Here is a 22,906-nt window from a genome sequence, read left to right as displayed (position 1 = left end):
GGTCGAGACGTGGCCCTCAGAGATGCTTCCCCCCCACTGAGAGAAGTTGATGGTGTAGTATGCCAATATGACAGCTGTTTGGGTCGCCATATTTACGATATTTACACATGCCGGGCCATAGCTAGGTAATACTGTTAAGTATAAATAGTGTAAATAGTATATATAATATACAGACATAGTGGAGTGAAAAATTTGGGAATGACCAGGAAGTGATTAACCTGTGTGCTTGCACCAAATGAAGATCAGTTTACTTGTCTCAAGAAGTACTACTCAGTATCTGTAATGTACAGGGTTAGAATAAATCTGATAATGCTACACAACTGATGTCATCAGTGTTAAAAAAGTTTTTGCAACAAACTGGGGACATGGATTGTCAAAAGATCTGTGCTTTGTTCCTGGAGTGAGGGTCTAATGAAAGGCAGTATTGAGATTCTGTAAGATCCAAGTGTTTTTTTTAGGCCTTAATCATTCCAGGGTTAAAAAGGTTGGGGTTTCTCAGCCTCAGATGCTCTGAATTTGGCCATTATTTTTATTTTTTTTATTTTAATCTACCTCTTGTCAGCCCCCAGTCTGAATAAAAGGTCCAATGCAAAATTACCGGGCACCTTTAAAGACTGCGCAAGTCTATGAATTAGTTAAAACCATTGCAGCAAAATGTGAGGAATCCAATAAAGGCACCGGTGTCCCACTTTCTTTGTTGTGACACAATTTTAGGTAATCACACATGATGTTTTCTGAGTTGGTAAAACTAAATTTATACACACTTTATATCCAGGGTAATATCAACAGAATAAATGTTATTGGGGTGCTGTGTTGTAGAAGGGATCAGGTGCCAAAAATGATAAAAAATTGTAGATCAGACTAGAGACTGGTAGTCAGACATACGCTGGTATTCAAAGTGTTGAAATGCTAAGTTGGAAGAAAAATGTCAGTCCTCTGGAGACTCAACTCTCCCTTTGACCGTTGTCTGAGTTTGCATAGTGTCCAGCCCTCACCTGCTTTGATGTGGATGCTGGGGCTTCGGATCTTTCCTGCCTGGTTCTCAGCAGTGCAGAAGTACTCGTTGTCGTGGATGATGCTGTTATAGGCGGAGGGAGAGAAGGAGTAGAGCTGGAGGGTGCCGTTGGCATGCACGTGGCGGATATGGGGCACATCGTAAATGTCGTCTCCGGCGGCCAGGTACCAGCGCAGGACGGCATGGGGGGCGCCGCCCGCAGGGCAGGGCAGGGACACCCCCACCGAGCTGGAGAAGGTCACCCGCTGCAGGGAGGCGTTCACAAAGTACAGCCGTGTAGAGACAACATCCTCACTGTTGACTGTTGGGATGAGAGAAAGGGAGACAGGGTTGGTTAAGTGGCACGTTCATGTCGGGCAGGTATGAGAAGAGAGCATGTGCTCAATCACAAAGCATTGAAGAAATCTGCCTCAATAGGTGGGAAACTGGGTCCAAAATGTTGACCCCACCACCACCGCCTTCATTTTTTTTCTGTTGGCATCGTTCGTGAGGCAGAAAGATAAAGTGATAGTTAACTGCTGCATGTCTCCAGCCTACTGAAGGCCTGTCACATCCCTGTATGAAGTCCTTCATGTGGGGAACAGGCCAGTTTGCTGTGTAAAACCACGCTGTATGTTTTGGCACATATGAGGCGCTGCTGCCAGATAAGTAGTCCTAGGGGAGCCGGACCACCACATATCCGCTCTCTCAAAGAAAGCTCCCTCTCCGATTAGGGTTTCCAGGCATCTTTAAGATGTGTGTGTTTCTGTGTGTGTGTGTGTGTGTGTGTGTGTGTGTGTGTGTGTGTGTGTGAGAGAGTGTGGGTGGGGATGGGGGGTAAGGAGGAGGCAAGGGTGCAAAGAAGTGCTGAGCTCAGCTTGGCTGGAGGCCAGGGGAAGACGCTGTGCCCCAAGCCAGAGAATTTTCTTCTCAGACAATGATACTTAATTAATCCCTTTTCCTGGATTGTGTCAACAATGCCTGGATTAGCTCTATCTCTTTAATTCTCTCTGCGCTGGGGAGGAAATAGGGTGTTGGCTAAAACACATCAATGGAGATATAAAGACACTATCAGGCGTCATTTAGGCTCTAATTTCTACAGATCCTCTACATCAATGGGTGTCATTAGCAGGCAGCTATAAAATGAAACACACAATCCGATTGGCTGTCTTTTTAAACTCTGAATACACAGCATGGAGTTGGATAACCGGTAATTGTTCTTTGAATCTCTTCTATCCAGTGTAAATAGTGACATGCAATGACAAAATGACGTTAATAAAATGGCATTAATAGGAAATGCAAGGATTAGGGATCAAATCCAAACTGTCATAGGTTGATTTCCACTCTATTCATATATCTGCTTCCCTCTATCTACCCACTTTCCCAGAATCCACTTTTCCTGCCACACATAGAGACAGCCAATGTTATGTGATTGGAATTTGTATGCCAGACGTAGAGAGTTAAACCCACATAATCTCCTCACACATTTAACACACACATCGTCTATCCACCCTGGAATCGCAGTGCCGTGGGAGGCCAGTGTCCGACTTCCCTGCATGTTCTCCTCCGTGTGTGGGTGTGGAGCGAAGGCAGTGATCAGGGAGCCGAGCAGCGGTGCAATACTACAGGATACGGGTGGCTGGTTGAGGTAAAGGTGCTCAGGAGCAAAGGTGTTTGATGCAGTGAGTTTGTCTTTGAGTGGTAAGGTCAAAGGAGGTGGAGGGGTTAACGTTAAATGACTGCCTCTGTTCTCGATGTCAAACAGAGCCAACACCGGGGAAAGCGCTGTGATCGCTGCTCGGGTGCATGTGCAGACTGTAAGTACATGTGTGTGCGAGAGCGGCGGAGATGCTGAGGAGGAAGAAAGTTATTGTTCTCCTGCCTGCCAGCTAAAAGTGGAGCAGATCCTCAGTGTTCAAACATCCAAATTCAGGTCAAGTTCAATCCATCCTACCATCCGAATCCATGTCAATCTCGCTCACAGGCTGTGAGGCAGACTGATCTGCATTTTCAGCACCGAGGAGAGCGCCACACGCACACAGACACACACACAGACACACACGCAGTGTTTCCATATCGAGCAAATAAAAAGGAAACTATAATGTGATGACTGTGACCCTCTTCTGTCTGATGATAAATTCTGTTATTCAAAGAATATTTTCATGTAAAAAGGACACTTTGTTTCTGTTTAGGCCTTCACTAAGGGAATATTATCACTGTATAAGACTTTGTGATCAGAATATCATCATGTCAATAAGATCATGACTTATGTTTATGTCAATGTCTTTACATATTTCTGTTATTGGATGGAGCGACCAATGAAACCCGACTTCCTCCAGGATCAATTTAGTATTTCTGATTCTGATGTTTTCACAAAATAATGTTGTGCTTCAGAGTAGTTAACATTTTTTGAATGAAGTTTTTTGGTGGGATTGTTTGATTGTATTTCATCACAGAGGAAATAGTGGTTGCACTGAATCTGTGGCTGTTTGTGTGAATGCAAAGAAGTGATCCTGGAACTGCCGAGGTGTAGAAATCCCAGTCGGTTTAATCAAGTCTGCATTCGTACTGCTACAGTTTGGAGTGGCAGCAGACAGATGTGCAGGCCACTTATTTTATTATTATTAGCTATTTATTCTAACTTTTCTGCACACAGGTTTAAAACTAAAACAGGTGTTACAATTGACTCAGAATTGCAGAATCTTGCAGTCAGAGTGTCATAATTTGAAGATATGGGTTTTTAAACACAAGCATCATGCCAATTTGTCATCTGATTTATGTGCAGATATCCTCCTAAATACAAATATGTGGACATGTTGAAACTATCTGAGTCTTTACCACTGCAGAAGTACACCTGTTAGACCAGAGGTGCCCAGCCTCTCTGCTAGTGTTCCATTAATGAATGAATTATATGAACATTTAAATATCAACTTCCAGATATCCAGAATGGGATTAGAAGAAAGTCTAAAAAATATACATGATTTTATAGCATTAATATGTCTTTATGCTTTTCAAAATGCCTCACATTTTGCTTCCTGACTGCCAAGTTGGGAACCGCTGTTTTCACTCTACACCTGAGTCATTTGCTGGGAAATAAACAAATTTTAAATTGTTGTTGTGACGTAATCAAAAATGGCCTCAAACTAAACATTTAAAACAGCTCAGGTGCAACAGCTCACATTCAGATTGATCCTGCAGGGGAAAATTAGGGCCTCTGAAAAGCAGCAGCAGCTTATGATGCGATAGCTAATCGCATTGTCCTACAGAACAAATTCAGGTCACCGTGTTCACAAACACACACACATGCACACTCATGCACGCAAAGATGTATGTAAACAGCCACACTGAAGCAAACTCCAAGCCACTACATGCACATGGGTTTGCGTCCTTTAGCAAAAGAGACCATCGTGTGTGTGGTCACAGTCGTGGTTCAGAGTTTTGTAACTTGACATCAGGGTGCAGCTGTCTGTGATGTGCGATATGACACAGACATAAAGTTCCTGGTTTCCTGCTACTCTTCAGTTTTGACCTCTGCAGGGTTTCTGACAGTTGAAATGTTTAACAAGAAAACAAATCTAATTATAATTATCTGAAAATGTAGTAAGTTGCATTAACATGTCTGAATGAGGCCATAAAGAACCCAGAGCTTTCATGAAATTTGTATAAAATGTACAGACGACCACAGGGTAACTAAAACAAACAATGCTATCAGTCAAATATCATGATAAAATCATAAGCAAAATATGAAAACAAGGCGGACATTAACCTAGTTTTTCCTCTTTATTTGGGCAACATCTAACCTCAGATGGTTATCTGAGTCCTTTCATAGCCCCAGGCTGCCTTTGCACCCGTTCTCCAGCAGAGAAATAAGGAGCAGAGGAGCAGCACTCATCCCTTCATGAAGTGTATTTTGATTCCCTTCTTCCAGCCCGAATACGTTGATTACGATGAAGAAGGTCAAAGTGATTTTGGGTGAAACGCTCACAGACATTTTTCCTGTCAGGTTGAATCCTTTTTCCATTTGTTCATTGTTTCCTCTTCTTTTCTTAACCTTCACTTTTCTTTTAGCCTGCTTTTCTTTTTTTGTTTTTCTTTTTACTCAAATCATTCTTTGAGATACACTTACATTTGCACCTTTTTTTCCTACTTTTGCAATGGATATGAAAATGGAGTATGAATATGTATGCTGGAGGAGCATGGATATTGCCTATGGTGAACCGCTATGCATAATGCAGCTTTTTTCTGTCTCATCTACATTCATTCAGAGACACACTCACCACACACACACAAACACACACACACACACACACACACACACACACACACACACACACACACACACACACACACACACACACACACACACACACACACACACACACACACACACACACACACACACACACACACACACACACACACACACACACACACACACTCACACACTGAGATTCATACCATTACGTGCATAGAAAAACGGGGCTATAAATCCCTCTCCTTCTCCCTCCCGCTCTCACTCTCTCTCTCCATGAAACACACACACACACAGACATACACACACACACACACACACACACACACACACACACACACACACACAAAGTCACATAAATACATTTCAGATTGCACATATACATTCATAATAGCAAGTAGATTTCCTATTCGGCGAACCATGTAGCACTACAGATAACAGCACACAAACACATTCAGGCCAAATAACAGCCGAAGCATTGAAGTCAGTGGGAATACAGTCTTTGTAGTGATGCTACAAAAAAAATGGAAAGACATAATGGGCAAAAGATATAATCGTGTTTGATAGAGGGGCTGGGGGGGTGGGGGGTGCTCATTAACTATACAATGACTCCAGATTGAGATATGCATTAGGGTTGCATGACAATATGTTTCTGCTTTTGTGTGCAGTCAGAGAGGAAATAATTTTCTCACATGGTGTCATATCACTGGAGTGGAGGACGAAAAGACCGCATGGCATGATACTAGGGATGTGAATACATGCATGCACACACACACACACACACACACACACACACACACACACACACACACACACACACACACACACACACACACACACACACACACACACACACACACATATACGTGCGGGGAGGTGGGGGTAGGAGGGGGTAAACAACCCCGATGCACAGTTTATGCAGTGTCAGTAAAATATTAGGCAGCCATTTCAGCATCTGAAAATTCACATCTCCCACTTCAGAAAGATGATTTCCGCTGTTGAAGTGAGTGTCAGATTTGTAGAGATGTTTTTTTCGTCTTCTATTCTCCCTCAGAGACAGGGCCATAAATTGTTTGATAGTAAGCAGAACAGGAGATCGACAGAGAGAGAGAGAGAGGAAGAGGAGCGCATGCAGTGAAAGATGATTGCGAGATGCTGAAGTATGATAGTGTGCTCGTTTGATTTTGTCGGTGTTTTGTTTTGTCATCCAAGAAGCAGACATCAATCTTTCCCTCTCGGCCTAATGGAGAGGTCACCGGGGCGACCGGACACCGCTGTTGTGCATAAAAACCTGTTGAGTGAGCGGTCAAAACCAACTTGTGTGTGTACGTGTGTTTGTGTGTTTGTGTGCGCCATTACAATGCTGTTGCTATGGACCGTACTGCTGTGTATGACATCTGAGCCTTTGGGATTGTTTTATTTTGAGTGGTGCATGACATCTGAATGGACTCAGTGCAAGATTATCCTCTTACCAAGTCCTGCCATGCACTTCTGTGAACTCAAACAATCTGTTTTCACTCAAGAGAAATGATCAAATCAGCCTGTATATGCAGAGATGTTTCATTTAATGCGCCTTCGAAGGCAAAAACCACAACTGACAATATTATCTAACACCCATTGGCCGACGTGTTTCAAGACAAACTAAATGTTCAGACTGGAATTGAGACCGGAGGACTCGGATCAGATGGACGTGTTTACGTTGCACCGCCTAAACTGCCAAACGCAGCGCGCCAATAACACCCCGACGAGGAAAACAGGCTTTGCTCGCCGGAGCACAGCGAGGGAGGTGAAGTTAACGCGAGGGTGACATGTAGCCATTATACTGCGGGGCTGTCTCTCTCTCCTCCGAGACAAATGACGAGGGCTGCTCAGGCACGGTGGGACACAGCGGGAGCCAGGGAAGTATGGTTGGCCTTTCGGTGCGTCTACTTTTTTCGTGCGTAATTGGAGCTGTGCGTCATGGACAGGAGGAAGAGGAACTGCAACCGAATCAATGTTCTCAACTCTTTACCACAGTGTTCTATGATCAATTATAATTAAAGAAGTGTTTCAAATAAAAGAGAAGTCCTTTTTACAGTCCTTTACTGGCACGACTTGGTCTCAATGTATAATTGCGCATATACCCTCTCTCGCACCATGGTCTGGACATTCATTGATCGCTGTTACTTTGCACCAAACAAACCAATACATAGTCGATGTCCTCTCTATCTCCAAATGAGAACAAAATCCACAACATGATATTTAAAGTGAGAAATAAAACTCCGGAGTTGCTGCCATAGACTTCCTCCATGCATGCGCAACCGAAGCCTTCACCCAGACGCAACAACTCATCGTGCGGGTGCAGCCGAGCAGCCACCAGAGTCTGACTCATACCGCAATTACTGGGCTCCCCCCCTCAACGCACTTCTCCTCCAGTCGCTATCTGTTTTTGATTCACAATTTACACACATGCAGCCCGTGGTCTGCAACATCTCCGTGGATCACACGCACAGGTCTCGGGAAAACAAAGGGCTCCCTTGTAAAGGAATGAGAACTCTGAACTGTGACACGCAGGTGATCTGATGAGATGCAAACACACACACACACACACATACACACACACACGCACGCACACACACACAGACACCACACTGCATATACTTTACACAATATTCTTTACTGGAATCAGGAACGAAAGGTGACATAACATAACCTGCACGCACAATAAATTCATACAAATCGAAGCTTTTTCCACCAGATGCACAGATATGTTGCATGCATATGAATCAGTGTTTTACATCCGTGCAGAATCAACACTAACACAGTCAATTTTCAGTTTGTATTGCAGGAGGCCTCTCGACCAAAACTGGATAAAACCGGAATCACATTAATTGATGAAATAATTATAGCAAGAGGTCTCACTCCACCTCCTTCCCTCCACCACCACATTTCCTTGAAATGTGCACAATCACTGATTAAAGCTCCTTAAATTCAACGATGAATCGCGTTTCCTCTTCTCCTCACCGATGGTGAAAATACCTATTAATCATAATAATTATTAAATCCTTCTCCAATTTCTCAGGCCCTGCACGGTCTGGCCTGACGGGCCTTATAAAAGCCTGTATTCCCCACACAGTCCTCAGCTGAGTTTGTCTCAATTTTATTTCCATAAAATGACAACCAACCTCCCAAATCATGACAAAGAGGAATGGGTGTATTCTCCCCCTCCTCTCTCTCTCTATCTATTCATCTATCTATCCATCTATCCATCTATCCATCTATCCATCTCTGTGCTCCCCCTCCCCTCCTCTTCACACTCCATGGGTGCAGGTGTGCTGATACGCAGCCAAACCATCTCAACAAACGCTCAGTAATGACTGAATGGAAATCTCGAATTAACGACAAAAAAAATTATAAAAACTACATGCTGTTAAAGAAATGCAGTGGTGTGATGTGAAATATATCTTTCCATGCTGAATCATAAAAAGAGAGAAGCAGAGGACTGTGTGCCATTCTGGGAGGCGCGGCCGAGCCAGGAAAATACGCAGTACTAATGCATATGCATGTATGATAATAGAGCCATCTTTCGCACCGTTAAAACAAAGTTTATTAAAAAATGATATGGATCTAGGATACACGTCTGGCTGCAGACCACAGCTGGTTCGAGCAGAACGAGTGGAACATGGCGCTGAAAAGCAACGGAAAATGGAAGTTTGTTTTCCACTGCGTTATCTACATCTCTCCCATCTCAAGCACTCTTTCCGCTCCAGTGGCTGTTTGCAGCCCCCAGCCCTCCTCCCCCCTCAGACACACACACACACACACACACACACTGACACACACACACACACAGACACACACACAGTACATCTCGTTCAGTCACGGGACAGGACGATGTACAGTGTGTATAATCGAAATAGAGCCTGTAATCCAATTACATACAACAAAAACAGCGCAGAAGTGCTCGCCGCAGCTGCAGCCTGGCAGAGGGCACTGCCAAGGCCAATGATGGAGAGCAGGACCATGAAACACACCTTCTGCCCACAATCATAAACAAACGATTAGGATTATTAATCCAAATTTACTGTCAGAAAAGGCTGATCATCAGGCATTTTAAGATCACAGCACGGTGCGTAAAAGAAAACGCGTAAATCTGAAGTGAGGATTTAAAATATTGCTTCTTTTTATTTCTTCAGTGGAGTGACAGAAATCCATATATAACAAATTAAACATTTAAAGCCTATTCATTAAAAAGAGAAATAACAGAATCTTCCTCTCCCATCTGCAGCATTTAGAGCGAAGCCAATCAGTGGAATCTGGTGCCACAGAAAATGGTGGATGAATAATTAGACCAGGGATGATAACAACTGAGTGTGCATGCACTGACACTCTGTGCGTTTTGATCAAGGAAAAGGGAAATAAAGGGATATCAATGGCCTCGTCTTTCAAATGTCCAACCGGGGCACATTATCCACAAATTAAAGGCCAGCGCTCAATACCCCCCCCCCAGCATCAGTTCACACGTATCTCATAAAATGCATTGACCCTTGTTGCCTCCCAGCAGCGCGCACTCTCTCAACACACACGCACAAACAGGCGTTTTAACACCATTTATAATGTGTCCTTCCAAATACAATTAACTGACATATATAAAGGAGGCTAAAAACCAAACACCCCCCTCCGAAGTCCTCCTCACGCACACGCATATGCACGCACGCACACACACACACACACACACCATGGCATCTTGTTTGTTTTGAGGGGCCAAAGAACGAGAGTCAGTGAATATACATTAAACTCCTGTGACTCTCTGGGACTTTTTGTGCGTAAACATCGGACAGCTGTGGCCGGCAGCAGCGTCCCTCCGTGCCCACAGATCCTTATCTTCCTCTCCTCCTGTTCAACAGCCTCCATATTCACGACTCCTCCAGATATTCATCATGCAAAATGGAAATGCCTTTTTCCATCTCCACGGTTTTTGAGTTTGGAGATCTGTGCCGTTTTTCTCCGTGCGCATCCAAATGAAGTGCATATTGATTTTTCTTTTTATGCTCGTGATAAGCCCCTTCATCATTTTTTAAATCATATCATCAGCTCATCATGATGAGACAGAGGGAAGATGAATGCGAGCACTCCTTCAGGAGGAGGGAGACGAGGGCACACCAGGAAAAGCATCCTCTCCAAACATTAAGAAAAAGTTGTCAGTGCTCCTCCGAAGGTGATTCAGAGTTTGATTCCACGTCCCTGTCTCTCCTCCATCAATGTCCCCAGCTCCATCCATCAACACTCATCCACCTGGGAGGCTGATCATGATAAAGACGCACAGCCAACTTCAGAATGAGACAGGAGACGGGCATGCAGATAAGCAAACACTCACAGACATGGGTATCCAACCTTACCTTCTTGCAAAGAATACAGCAGAAGTAAAGTTACAAGCCACATGCCATTAAAAGCAGTTATATTTCACAGGAATGTGGTGCAGTCCCCAGAGAAGAGTGCACACGGCTCGGCGGTGGGCCAGGCGAGGCTCCGTGCTGGACTGGTTCTGCTGCTGCTCCCCGGCGCTCTCTCTCCAGCCCTGGTCCCACTCTCTCCGACGCCGAGCAACGAGCCGCGGAGCAAGTACCGCCTCTGCTGGCCGCTCTCTCTCTCCTCCCCTTACCGGGACGGGCTGCCGTCGCCCCACCCACCACCCCCCCCACCAGTATCCTAGTGATGCGCCGTGATGGAGAGGTGAGCCAAACGCGGGACCAAACGAAAGGAACCTCGGGTTTTACGCGCAGGGGATAGGTGGATTTCTCCGGTGCGGCTGCCGAGTTGCCAGTGTAAACTTCCAAACAACAAATACCAGTCATGCAAGTTATTTCATTTTTGTTCGCAAAGCAAGTTTAGAAAACGACCGTTATGCAAATCCACAGAGGAATTTCCATAAATCAGTTGCCATTGTGTTGTGTCTGCGTAAAAATGTCAGCGCCAACATATAGTGCAACATGGAAAGATGGAAAAGACCGTGCGCATTTTTACAGCGTGACTTCCAGGTGAGGAGCAGGAGCGGAGAGAAGCTGCAGCCTCCGTTCACTTTAGAAGGAAAGAAGTGATGTGCATTGTGCACTTGTGTCACTAAAAACACTGTGGTGCTCTAGTTCACTTCTTTTTTGGAACAGAAAATAATTTTGATATAAGTACATCAAAGTAAAAATGTGGAATATGGCCAAAATGGCCACTAAATGCAAAACAGCAGGCTTCCTGTTGTGTTTTTCCAATTGCACCTAAAGACTTTTTTGTTTGTCTGGTCATGATACACCTGTATATCGATTTTTGTGAAGACCGGTCAATGTGAACACGTTCCAGGGGTCTCGGGGGTCTCGGGGGGCACCGTTGAGCCATTTTGCCACGCCCATTGAAAATTCCTTCAGAATTCCTTTCTGCAAATTTTGGTAAGAAGTTGAGCATGGTAAAGCCCTCAAAAAGCCAATTCATTTGCCTGAATAATAATAATTATAATAATCCTTATAATTTCAATAGGGTCTCACCTGACCTTTGATGTCAGTGCTCGGGCCCTAATAAGTACATCATTGAAAAGATGCTTATCATTCTATAATGGTGAATAAATGACATTTTGAAGTCTTTCTATCTTTTCTATCTTCCTCACATGTACTGATATATATATATATATATATATATATATATATATATATATATATATATATATATATATATAACTAAGCTATTCAATTTCCTGTTAATAAAATGTTTAAGTGCACTGTCAGTTAAACTTCCTGAAACAAGGAGTCGGGACAGAAAACCTGAATACTCTGCAGCTGGTCTGTTTTGCATGTTTTGCAACTGATCAGGATGCAATCTTAACATTGCATGTCAGTTCTAGGATGACGCTGTTCTATGTGTTTGTTTTAAATATCCAAAGTAGTTCCACCCTATATGTTTTAGCATCAGTGGCCCCAGTGGGTTCACAACCTTATTCAATGTCAGTCTGTACCAGAGGAGTGTCCGGACTTGGGTCACGTTCCATTTATGCCCGAGCTCATCCGATCTCAGATTTAAAGAGGGTTGGGACTGGTTAGAACTTGGATGGAAGACCACCTTGGACTAAATGCTGTGGGAGGCTAGAGCATGTTGTCCACTAATGAGAAGGTCGGCGGTTCGATCCCAGGTTCCTTCAAACCCCAAATTGCCATCGACAGCTGTGCCGGCAACGTGTGAAAGAGAAAGTGCTGAACTGTTCGAATGTTTGAGAAACTTTAGAGGTCATACAAGAAAAGCAGAATGTAAATTGACCTGATATGTTACAAAACATTCTCCCCAAACTAGTTTTACGTCATTATCTTTCAAACCAAATCAATAAATACAATCAACTGAGATTTCAGCATGCCGCATCAACACACAGTAAACACATAGCTGATTGTCGGTCAAAGCCCACTTGTCGTCCGTGAAGCCACACAACTAATCTGACATCATCAAACACCTTCGACTCGACACACACGACCTTCTGACCTCCACCGTCACTCTCCCCCTGTCTGGTTCTAATGTGGTGTTTTGAGTGTGGACACCGAAGACAGTCGTGGAATCAAGCTGTGGCCTCTGGCTCCCACTGAAGAGACGCTGTAGTACGCCATGAGGCCAGGCAGCACACTCTGCCTCCACTCTCCATTATGTAACAGGTGGAAACACACACACACACCCACGCACCCTCTCTGTCTCTCTCTCTCACTCAAACAGACCCACAAATGTGAAAACACACACAAACGCCGCACAACAACGGGGGAACATGCAAAGAGTGTGCACGGGAGCACTTCCATAATATATTCTGCTGCGTCCAGATGTGTTGTTTGAATTGTTTCTAGATGAATGCATGTTCGGCTTCATGCACTTCCCCAGCTGCAAACTGTAATTCGAGTGCAGCCTGTGGGGCATGCTGAGTGAGACAGGCCCTCTTGTTTGGAAATGTGACAGCCCTCAGGGAATAGAAGAGGTCTCTGCACCGGGTTTTCTGCACCTCAATACTCTTCCTCATCTCCCAGTGACAAACCGGACATGTAACATCATCCAACACCTTGACAAACAGAGGCTCCGCCCAGCAGTCGGGTATTGGCAGCACGTGAAGTCTCCGTCAGGACTTCAAAAGCAGCGTGGCGAGCTGGTTAAGGGCCTGACGTGAGTCGGCCTGACAGCACCAAGCAGGTTGTACTCTGTGTCAGCCGGTGATCATCATGGGGGCTGACAGGCTGAGCTTGGCCAGCCGGGGCCAGAGAACAGGCAAGCAGCTCCCAGACAGCTCGAGTGACTGTCACGGGCGGACAGGACCCAGGACAGGCTGCCACCACCACGCCACTGAAAACCCACCGCCACACGTGACTCCCTCTCCGTCACTCTGCTCCGGCGTTGCCTGGAGATAGGGAAGGAGATAGGAAGCGAGGAGCCGGGGAGGAGAGTGAAAGGGAAGAGAGTTTGTTGACAGAGGAGGAAAATGGGTGAGCAGGGCAGGGGAGAGACGGAGAACGCGGAGGGAGGGGTGAGGGGCGGGTTGGAGAGAGTGATGAGGCAGATAAGTTAATGTGGATGTTAATGTTAATGCTCAGACAATCACAGCTCCCCCTCGGGCCGCTGGCTACATGCGAGGATCATATTAACAATAATGTATCCAGTATTAATGCGCAGCCCCCGGCCCAGAGAAACATTGTCAAGGTCAGAATTAGGAGAGAGGGAGGTGAAGGTACCGCTGCCGAGCTGTGTGCAAGGTCAGAGGGAAGGGAACGAGAATGGGGAGAGAGAGGCAGGAATAGGGATGATGAGGATAATGGATTGTAGCCGGAGGAGGAGCTGCAGGGTAAATCACTCGACGATGGGTCAAACGGAGTAGTTGTGATTCTTCGGAACCAAATCACGTTGGTGGAAATGGACTTTAAAACACCAAAAACTACCACTGGTGTCAAGAGTCGGTCCTGAGCCCGGCACCGTGCTGCAGAACCCACGCCGCCGTGTACCAAACGAGCCCTCTGCATCAAGCTAACATGAACCACACAGCACCGTGCTGCAGAGCATCCACGAGACGCCGCCGAGCAATGGAGTGTGTTTATCTTTAACCAGGAGTGCGTGATGGTGGTGGCAGATGTGTGAGAGAGTATCAGCTCATCAGAGGACGTGTGCCAGCTCCGTGCCTACGTGGCAGCAGAGCGTCCACTCCTGGCTGCTCATCCACCCTATACGCTCCAGTGTGCGCGTGCACGTGCTGTTTGTCTGCGTGCGTTTTTTGCATGTGCTCGTGCACGTGTGTTTTTTTGCATGAGAGTACATGCATGTTCACAGTAGACATCAAGCAAGGGGTGTTAATTTATTCAAATGAGCTGGGGGGAGGATAACGAGAGGATGAGGGTGAGGGGCGGAGGTGGCGCGTGTAAGGGGGGGGGGCACCTTCTTCGGCTATAGGTTCATCTCTTACACCAACCCCCCCCCCCCCCACCACCACCACCACCCACACCCACACCCACACCACTTGTTTTTTCCACATTTGCAAATGAGACTATTTGCATGGCTGATAAGGAGGGAGGCAGAGGAGATGGGGAGACAGAGAGAGAGAGAGAGAGAGAGAGAAAGGGAGAAAGAGGATGAGATAGAAAAAGAGGAGGAAAAATTTAAGGTTGGACGAGATGCGATTCCGAGGCAGACAGAACGCCTGCAGACAAACAAAAAAAAAAAACACACCGTGCCAGGGCGATACCACCGCTTCCAAGATGGCTGCCGCTGGAGGCGTCCTCGCTGGGACCAACCCAGAGACCCCCTGCTCCCGCTCCGTCGGGGGGGACACACAAACACACTTTCTGACTTGGGCTCTGATCCTCCAAACGCAACAGAGGGAAGGGAACAGCTCGGCACGGGATTAACATTTATCATTTGTATTCGAATACATTAAATTCTTAGTCAGACGAAAGTGGTTGTGGCTTGTGCAGAGATATTGATCAGAGATATCTAGTGACACCCAGTGGTCGCAATTAGAGATGTTATCATTAGAAGACCACATAGAGCTGCATTTCATGCACAGCAACTTGTTTGTGACTCTGACCCATAGATCAATAAAGCTGAGGATCAAGTCCGAGTCTCTCTCTCTCTCTTGTAGGGTTATCGTAATAGTTGAGCATTACTGTAAATGTTTGTTTAACTTTGTATATTTGTAGGATTTTGATAAGAAGTTGTTCAACAGTGTCTCTTTTAACAGGTTTACAGTATTTCAATCTTTCACGTTGAGTTTCTTAATAATCAAGTGTCTCCGGTTTGTATCTATCGAGGCTGGACAGCGGGAAAAGGGATCAACTGACCTTGGGCCCCCGGATTCTCTATGGTTAGATCGCAATGGCAAACCTATACCCAGAGGCCCACTTAAAGAGTAGGGGAGCTCTGATCTGACTTTTGTTGTCCCGATACCTGGACGTTGCATATCTGCTGATATCAAGTACCGATCCAAATGCAGTGTTGGAGGAGCCTGGGATCTTCTTTGGGTGCACAACTCGCTGACCCGTTGTTTTTATTATGCTGAGTCAGCTCTCCTTCTAACAACGTGTTCGAGTCTACCTGTGCCCTGCTCACTTTTTAACTCAGTACATGCAAATAGATGTCATCTTCAGTTTTAGTGACAATAAAATTCTTATCCTGCAAAAATAATTTACATTAAAAGGTCTGTTCATTTTCCATTTCATATTTTCCCTGCATCAGACTTACATCTCACTGGATATTTAATAAACTCGTAAGTAAGTAATACAATAATATTGTGCATGAGGATTCAAACTGTAGTAACATGTATAAACAAGGAGCAAAACAATAATAAATAAACTACTGTTTACAGTCAAATCTGTGGAGTTCTGCTCTGTTACATCACATCAGGTCAAAAAATGAATCGATGCATAAGACACGGAAAGTCACAACAGAGAGAGACAGACTTATATACAGAGAGAATGAGAGAGAGAAATACAGAGATACAGGGGAGAGAGAGAGAGAGAGAGAGAGAGAGACAGAGAGAGAGAGAGAGAGAGCTGAGGGGAGGGCCACACTTTCCATCTTGACCCTCTGAGCCTTGATCTTATCATTTTCCCACAGTTTAACACTCCTGTAACTGTCATACTGCTCTCTCTTTCTCACACACACACAAAAACACACACACACACACACACACACGACCGTGTCGTTAAACCACTAAGGGGACAAGCACATTCATTTGAAGAATGATACTCAGCATTTTCTCTCTATCAACAAATCCCGTGAAAGGACCAAACCCAGCTTGTCCTTTTTTTTCATGTTGGATATAAATGGAGTTAGTGTTGGTGCAGTAAATATTATTTATATTATAATATCATTTTAAAAACAAATGAAATGACATTCTTATCCTATCATGACTTAGGGACTTGGGCTGACGGCCTCAAACAGGTTAGTGCTGTCAAGAGGTGTTAAGAGACAGACTAAATAAAATAAGAACATTAATGCAAACTGTGGCACCGATACAAAGGTTGGTCATGTTAAGTTGAAGGTCAGCAATTAGCATTTAGTGGCTCCTGTCATCGGCTGTTTGTGTGTTTTCCAAAAAGCCCGACATGACCGAGCGAGTCCGGGTCACCAGTAAGATCAAAGCTGAAGGCCCGAACCACAGTGAAATCAGGCAGAACCCCAGCAGACCCAGTGTGAACCCATCAGTGGAGAAGCAGCGTGTGTGTGTGTCTTTGTTGTTGTTTGGCTGTCATGAAGGGTTGTGGTCACTTTGTGCCCTCGGAAGTGTTGGTGTCAAACCATGCGAGGAGAACACACTTCAGCCACTTGTTTTCCCTTCAGTCACCCTGACGCCGAACGCTTATGGGAACAGCCACCGATCAGCCCTCTCACACCTGTCCAGCCATGTGCACTTGTTTGTGTGCGTGTCTGAGTGTGTGGTTGTGTGTGGTTGTGTGTGTGTGTGGCTGTGCAAACCTCCTCCTGGTGCTGTGATGTTATCAGCTCTAGTGAACTGGGTGATAAATGGCTTCTCATGCTTACCTCAACTGGAGCCCTTATGGAAAGCAGCTGACCTGGGCCCTGGGGGGGATCCAACCGGTAAAACCGCCTCGGCAGCTCACTGCGTTAACTTTTACAGCTCCCTCCTTTTCCCACACATCCAGGATGCTGAGGGGGGGGGAAGGGAGAAAAGGAGGGATGAGGGAGGGGGGGGATGAGGGAGAGAAGGCAGGGGGTCCTTGGGACTCGCCCGGCTGACAGCTCCTGTCTCTGCCTGTAACGACTTATTTACTCAGGGATGATTAATCAGGCGCAGTTTTCTGCTGCTGTGATTAATGCACTTTGTCATGTGCTGCTGCAGCAGAGGAGACACACGGCCCTGTGGTGCAGCTGCTCCGAGGGGACCACACAACCGGGACATCCTGATTCAGGACGAGGAGACAGGCCCCTCCCCCTCCCGGAACCCACACACGGTGAATACATCAAGTGTCCCAAGCTGGGAGGGAGGAGGAGGTCCAATGGTGCCGCTGGGACAAGTTCTGGGAAAACGCCCGATTCGTGCACCAGTAATATTTATGATATTTAAAATCATAAATCTACTGCACCATATTTATGTTTTGAGTTGTTCTCCCATGTGACGTGCAGCTTCACCCCCCCTCACATCAGTGCCTGGTTCGAAGTGTCCGTCAGGTTCCTTCACAACGTGGTGTCATCACTCCTCCACCTACTTGTTTCTCTCCCACAGTTCCTGCAGTCTTCACTCAGCACCTTTCACTTCCTCTGGGATCCTCGGGGGGAAGTCGGGACCGATAAAGTTCCTCTTCCTGGTTTCCTGCCGGTCTTATGGCGACACCTGGCGGTTGGTTGTGTTAACGCGAGATCACGGAAGTGGTTAAAACAGCGGAGGTGAGAAGAAAGTGTAAAAAAAAACATTAAATATGACGCCACCTCTCACCATTTAAAGTGCAGTATCTCAAATGGAGGATGGTTATCATTAAAATGCAATCATGCACCATAGATTTAGATTTAAAAACAAACTCTCACTGCATATTAAAAATGCATCGTCTGTCCACAATTTAAAAAGCAGCTAAAACTTATGTTCACATCTTACTTTCTCTTCTATTCAACCATTTTATTTTCTTTTATTGTACATTTAACATATTTATCGTTTTAACATCCTGTCTGTTTTAATATGTTATGTTTTTAAGATTATGTTATAACTTTGTTTCTTGTGTAAACCACAGTGAGCAGCATTTAATGCCATAAAAAGTTATAATAAGAATTATTAGTATTAGTATTATCATATTATTGATTTCCCAGGTAATGTATGAATTTTACAATGTAGAACATGGATTCATTTTTTTGGAACGATCAGAAGACATTTGGGTATTAACTTTCATTTGTATAATAGAGCTCTGATTTGTGCCTACGTTGAGGCTGCAGCCCCCCAACATGATGGATTTGGAGAAAATAGGTAAAAGAAGATTTTTATTATTTAAAAAACCTCAGTAAGACAATCACACAGAGATGGGTTTGCTAAAAGATGTTCACAGCTCTTTTATTTTTAAATTTCATTGACTTGTATTTTACCAGAAACGTGCTGGCATCTTCTTGCTTCTTGTAAATTATGTGCTATGTTCATTAACATGTGTGGAGTAAATAAACAGTTGCTATAATAAGTCAACACGGAATATGTTAGTAAATAATTACAAATTCTATATTTAATAGGGTTCCAAATTGCAATTTTGCACATAAGAGGTATTATTATTATTATTATTATTATTATCTCACACTCCCATATATATTGTCATGTGTGTTTCATAAACTTTAATTATGTGCAGTGATTATTAAGTTAAGTAAAATAAATATTACATTATAAAATCAGAGTGTTAACATTTGTGCTATCTTTTAAATTTCTAACTATATTCATATATTGAGCACAATGTTCTACAGAATATTTGGGTGCTTTATATTGTTATTATATATATGTATTGTGTACTCTGGTAATTTCATGTGGTACATGTTGTCCTTAATATTGTTACATTTATGTCTTAAAATGATTGAGCACTTTACTGGAGGTGAAATTGTATATTTCTTGTCAAACAAACCAAAATACACAAGGGTCACATACACTTTATTATTACAAAAGTCTCATATTTTGAACACACATAACAGTTGTCAACACTGTGGCAGATTGTGGCAGATTGTGTTACTCCTCTTCAGTTTTCTTCGGCTGTAGATACAAGAGTTTTTGTTATTTTCATTTGCAAACTAACCAATACCTTGTTAAGTTTAGTGTTATTTTATCATGAGCTGTTAAGAGAGGAGCCTGTAACTTGTCAGTGTGCAGAGTTTAAAGGTCCAGTGTGTAAGATTTATGTGAAAGGGATCTATTGGCAGATAATGAATATAAAAGTGTATTTCATCTAAATTGTACAAATGGTTGTTTTCTTTACCCTAGAATGGCTCCTTCATATTGAAAGACTTTATATTCACATCAGGAGTGGGTCCTCTCTACCGAGGCTGCCATGTTTATTACAGTAGCCCAGAATGGATAAACTAAACACCTCTTGAGTTTTTATGACAAGTGAAGGCTTCCACAGGTTCTCTGTCATGTTTGGAAGGGGAGGGTGAGGTGAGGGGTATTCAGCTGCAACATGCTACTTCCCCAGTAGATGTCACTAGATTCTACACAATGAAACTTTAAAAGTTTTTCAGAATTTGTATTGTCCCGTAATGGCCAGCAGGTGTCACAATTCAGCCATGTTTTCCCTCAGCTCTTCAACGTCAGCTCTCTTACCTTGGATTTGCCACAGCTGAGTATCTTGTTGCCTTTAGAGGAAAAATGAGAAGATGACGGATTAGTCTTTTTTCACATTCTCACAACAAAGCTACTCTCATAACAGCAGTGAAGAAAACAGCTCTACGGAGGGAGCAGAGATAAATGAATGAACAATATGCTTTATCATAATTACTGTTATCATTCAGGGACAACACTTTTTTGTGCATTCACCCAGTCTTTCCAATGATACACTGTAATATAGAAGCTGCCCACATTCACAAACACACAGTCACTGAATGTGGCTGTTGACTCACCTGCCAACAGGATAATGGAGAGGAACACAATGACTCCAGCAAACACCAGACCTCCCACACGTAGTGTGTAATAGTCTGTAGATTCACAAATGACATTGTCACCACATGCGACTCTCCCCCTCATTTCTCTCACATTTTCTATCTTCCTCTTTCACTTCTTTTTCACACCATTTCACTTCCTGGCGCTCTGATGTCTCTCACGTGGTTCCTGTTATTCCCCTCTCTCTCTCTCTCTCTCTCTCTGCACATGACAACTTTATTTGTCCATCTAACCCAAATGCGTGCTGGCAGAAAAGCCCATTATCCCGTGCATGGTGTCTCTATTCTCTCTTTTTTCAGAGCAGTAGCAGAAGTTCAATATTTAGAACATATCAGCGGAGCAGCAACCCGCTTAGAGTTGTGGTCACTTACCATATACAAAGTCTGCATCTGGGTCAATCTCAAGACCTGAGGATAGAGAGGAATGCACAGAAGTAGAAAAGAGTGAGAATCCGCCTCTGTTGGCTCAGATGAGGTGAATGATTATGAGAAACCTTCAAAATTGGTCACATTTCATTGGGCTTCATTCATCCTATTAATGGATTTGGTAAGGGCTTTCAGATTTGAGTGAATGAGTCACTCTCTGGATCTGTGCAAACTGGGACAATAGGTCATAGTCAGTATTGCTCTATTTCCTGAAAGTGGTTCACATGCAGACGTTATGCCATTTCTGAAATTGCATCAGATCAAAAGTATTTTTCTACAATGTAGTTTTTTATACTATTGCGATGACCCTTTAATGTTTGATACCACTCCAGGGGCACTTGTACCAATTGTCCACCGTCTCCTCACTGTATCAGCCTGACAGCAGCACAGACAGAATCATGACCAACCTCAGTATTAATGGATTCTGTGAACATGATAAACTCCTGCAGAAAACTGTCATGTCAAACTATCAGGGTTTGTTCAACCTGTGTTCATATACCGGTATGTTCCTCTTAATAAGCAGGTAATAAGTCAACCTCATGTTACCGTGGTGCATGATTAACACTTTGCAGTCCGCGGTTGTGACCTTGCCGGTCGCTCAAATTGTTGCCACGTTAAAGTGTAACTCACCTTTAGGGGACGACATGTTGCCTCGTCTGTTTGTGTGTGTGTTCAGGGGACGAAACTGGAGGGACACAGTGGAAACAGTTAACAAAAGGCCGGTGACAGCCGCTCAGCCTCCAGCAGCTGATCCATCCACATCTGCTGTTTTTAAAAGTATTAACCATCACGTCTGCTATCTGGAATGCATTGTTAAAGGATTCGGTTTCTTTGTCAGTCTTTCCATTTTAATAAATTGGAGATTTTGTGTAGACGCTTTTTTAAATCGGCTTATGCGATTTAAATGAGAGGTGGCTGAAAGAGTCAGAAACTCTATACGTCTTGACAAACGGCCTCTGTTTGTTTTTTTTTCCTGCTGCAGACTCAATGGTAAAGTGATTGCTTCGGATCCTTACTGAGAACTTTAAGAGGCTAATAACGTGATTGATCCTCTCTCCCCCACCCTTTCTGTCCACACACACACACACACACACACACACGCTCACAGGAAACTCTCATTTGATCTACATCACTTGACCCATAATCATTAACTTACACAGATTAACAGACTAAAAATTTCCCCTCTCAGTCTCCACTTTGTAAAAAGGGTGCCACTGTGAATTGTGGACTCTTTTCACTGCTTTCATTCATCATGTGTCTGGGGCCTGTTCACTGCACCGCTGAGCCGTGAGGGCACACCACAGTCAGACAGTTACTCATTAATATATTACTGCTCCAATATTCATTAACCTTGAACCTTGCGCAGCCTGATAGAGGTTATAGATGGAGCGAGGAAGAGCAGTTGTGGTGAAACCTACCGAATAATACACAGCTACTACTAATGATTTTAATGTGTAATCGCCCCTAAAGCGTAGCGATGCAAACAAGAACACAACAACTGACTCTTTGTCGGTCCTCTAAACCTACTTTTGCAGTGTTTATTAATTGGGGCATGTGTGCTCTTACATTGTGCCTCATAATCTATCAAGATTGAGACCAAACAAGGCCAATAATCACTGTTTTTACATAGAAATACACTTTCTGGGCTTCAATTAAGGACATCCAAGCCACGTAGTCCACCCTGGTCCCGAAACTTAGCCCGATACGATTCCACAGTAACAGTTACACATATTTGAACTGATTGCATTTTCCACAACACATTGATTGTTATGACCCATACATTTTAAAGTGTGCACTGGTTTATAAAAGCATGTGGAAACTCACCTGAGCTGCTGAAGGCTCTGTCCAGGTGCCGTTGTGTGTCTGTGTGTGTGTGGCCCCGTCTACGTCTGGGGCAGGTGCAGATAAAACTCCCACCCCACAGATCCACCCCCACACTCACACACACACACACACACACACACACATACACCAACACACACACACACAACCCAATTTTACACGCCCACAGGACATATTTCAATCCAGCCGCTCCGTTAACTATTGACTTGTCTCATAAATGTTGTACTCTGAAGCCAATAAAGACAAGATTTGTCAACCTTTGGAATCACAGCAACATGCCACTGACT

The 22,906-nt window shown here is 44.2% G+C and overlaps 1 protein-coding gene across 5 annotated transcripts in view; it reads right to left on the bottom strand.

Moving 5' to 3' along the window:
• dscaml1 (Down syndrome cell adhesion molecule like 1) overlaps positions 1–10,691 on the bottom strand; it is a 93,455-nt gene extending 82,764 nt beyond the window's left edge. For 2 of the 5 annotated variants that reach the window (XM_061073261.1, XM_061073262.1), the window contains exons 1-2: positions 10,625–10,682; positions 996–1,316 (exon numbers count right to left, since the gene is read on the bottom strand). In XM_061073261.1, coding sequence (XP_060929244.1) covers positions 996–1,316; positions 10,625–10,667 — 364 coding nt within the window. In that variant the 5' untranslated portion in view covers positions 10,668–10,682. Of the gene's footprint in view, positions 1–995; positions 1,317–10,624 lie in introns of all 5 variants that reach the window. The other 3 variants (XM_061073259.1, XM_061073260.1, XM_061073263.1) reach the window with 2 other exon arrangements.
• Positions 10,692–22,906: the final 12,215 nt, after the last annotated feature.

The sequence above is a fragment of the Limanda limanda genome, chromosome 6 (genome assembly GCF_963576545.1).
Source record: "Limanda limanda chromosome 6, fLimLim1.1, whole genome shotgun sequence".
Lineage (NCBI taxonomy): Eukaryota > Metazoa > Chordata > Actinopteri > Pleuronectiformes > Pleuronectidae > Limanda > Limanda limanda.
Note: the sequence above shows the minus strand (reverse complement) of the source record. Positions and strands in the feature narration are given on the sequence as shown.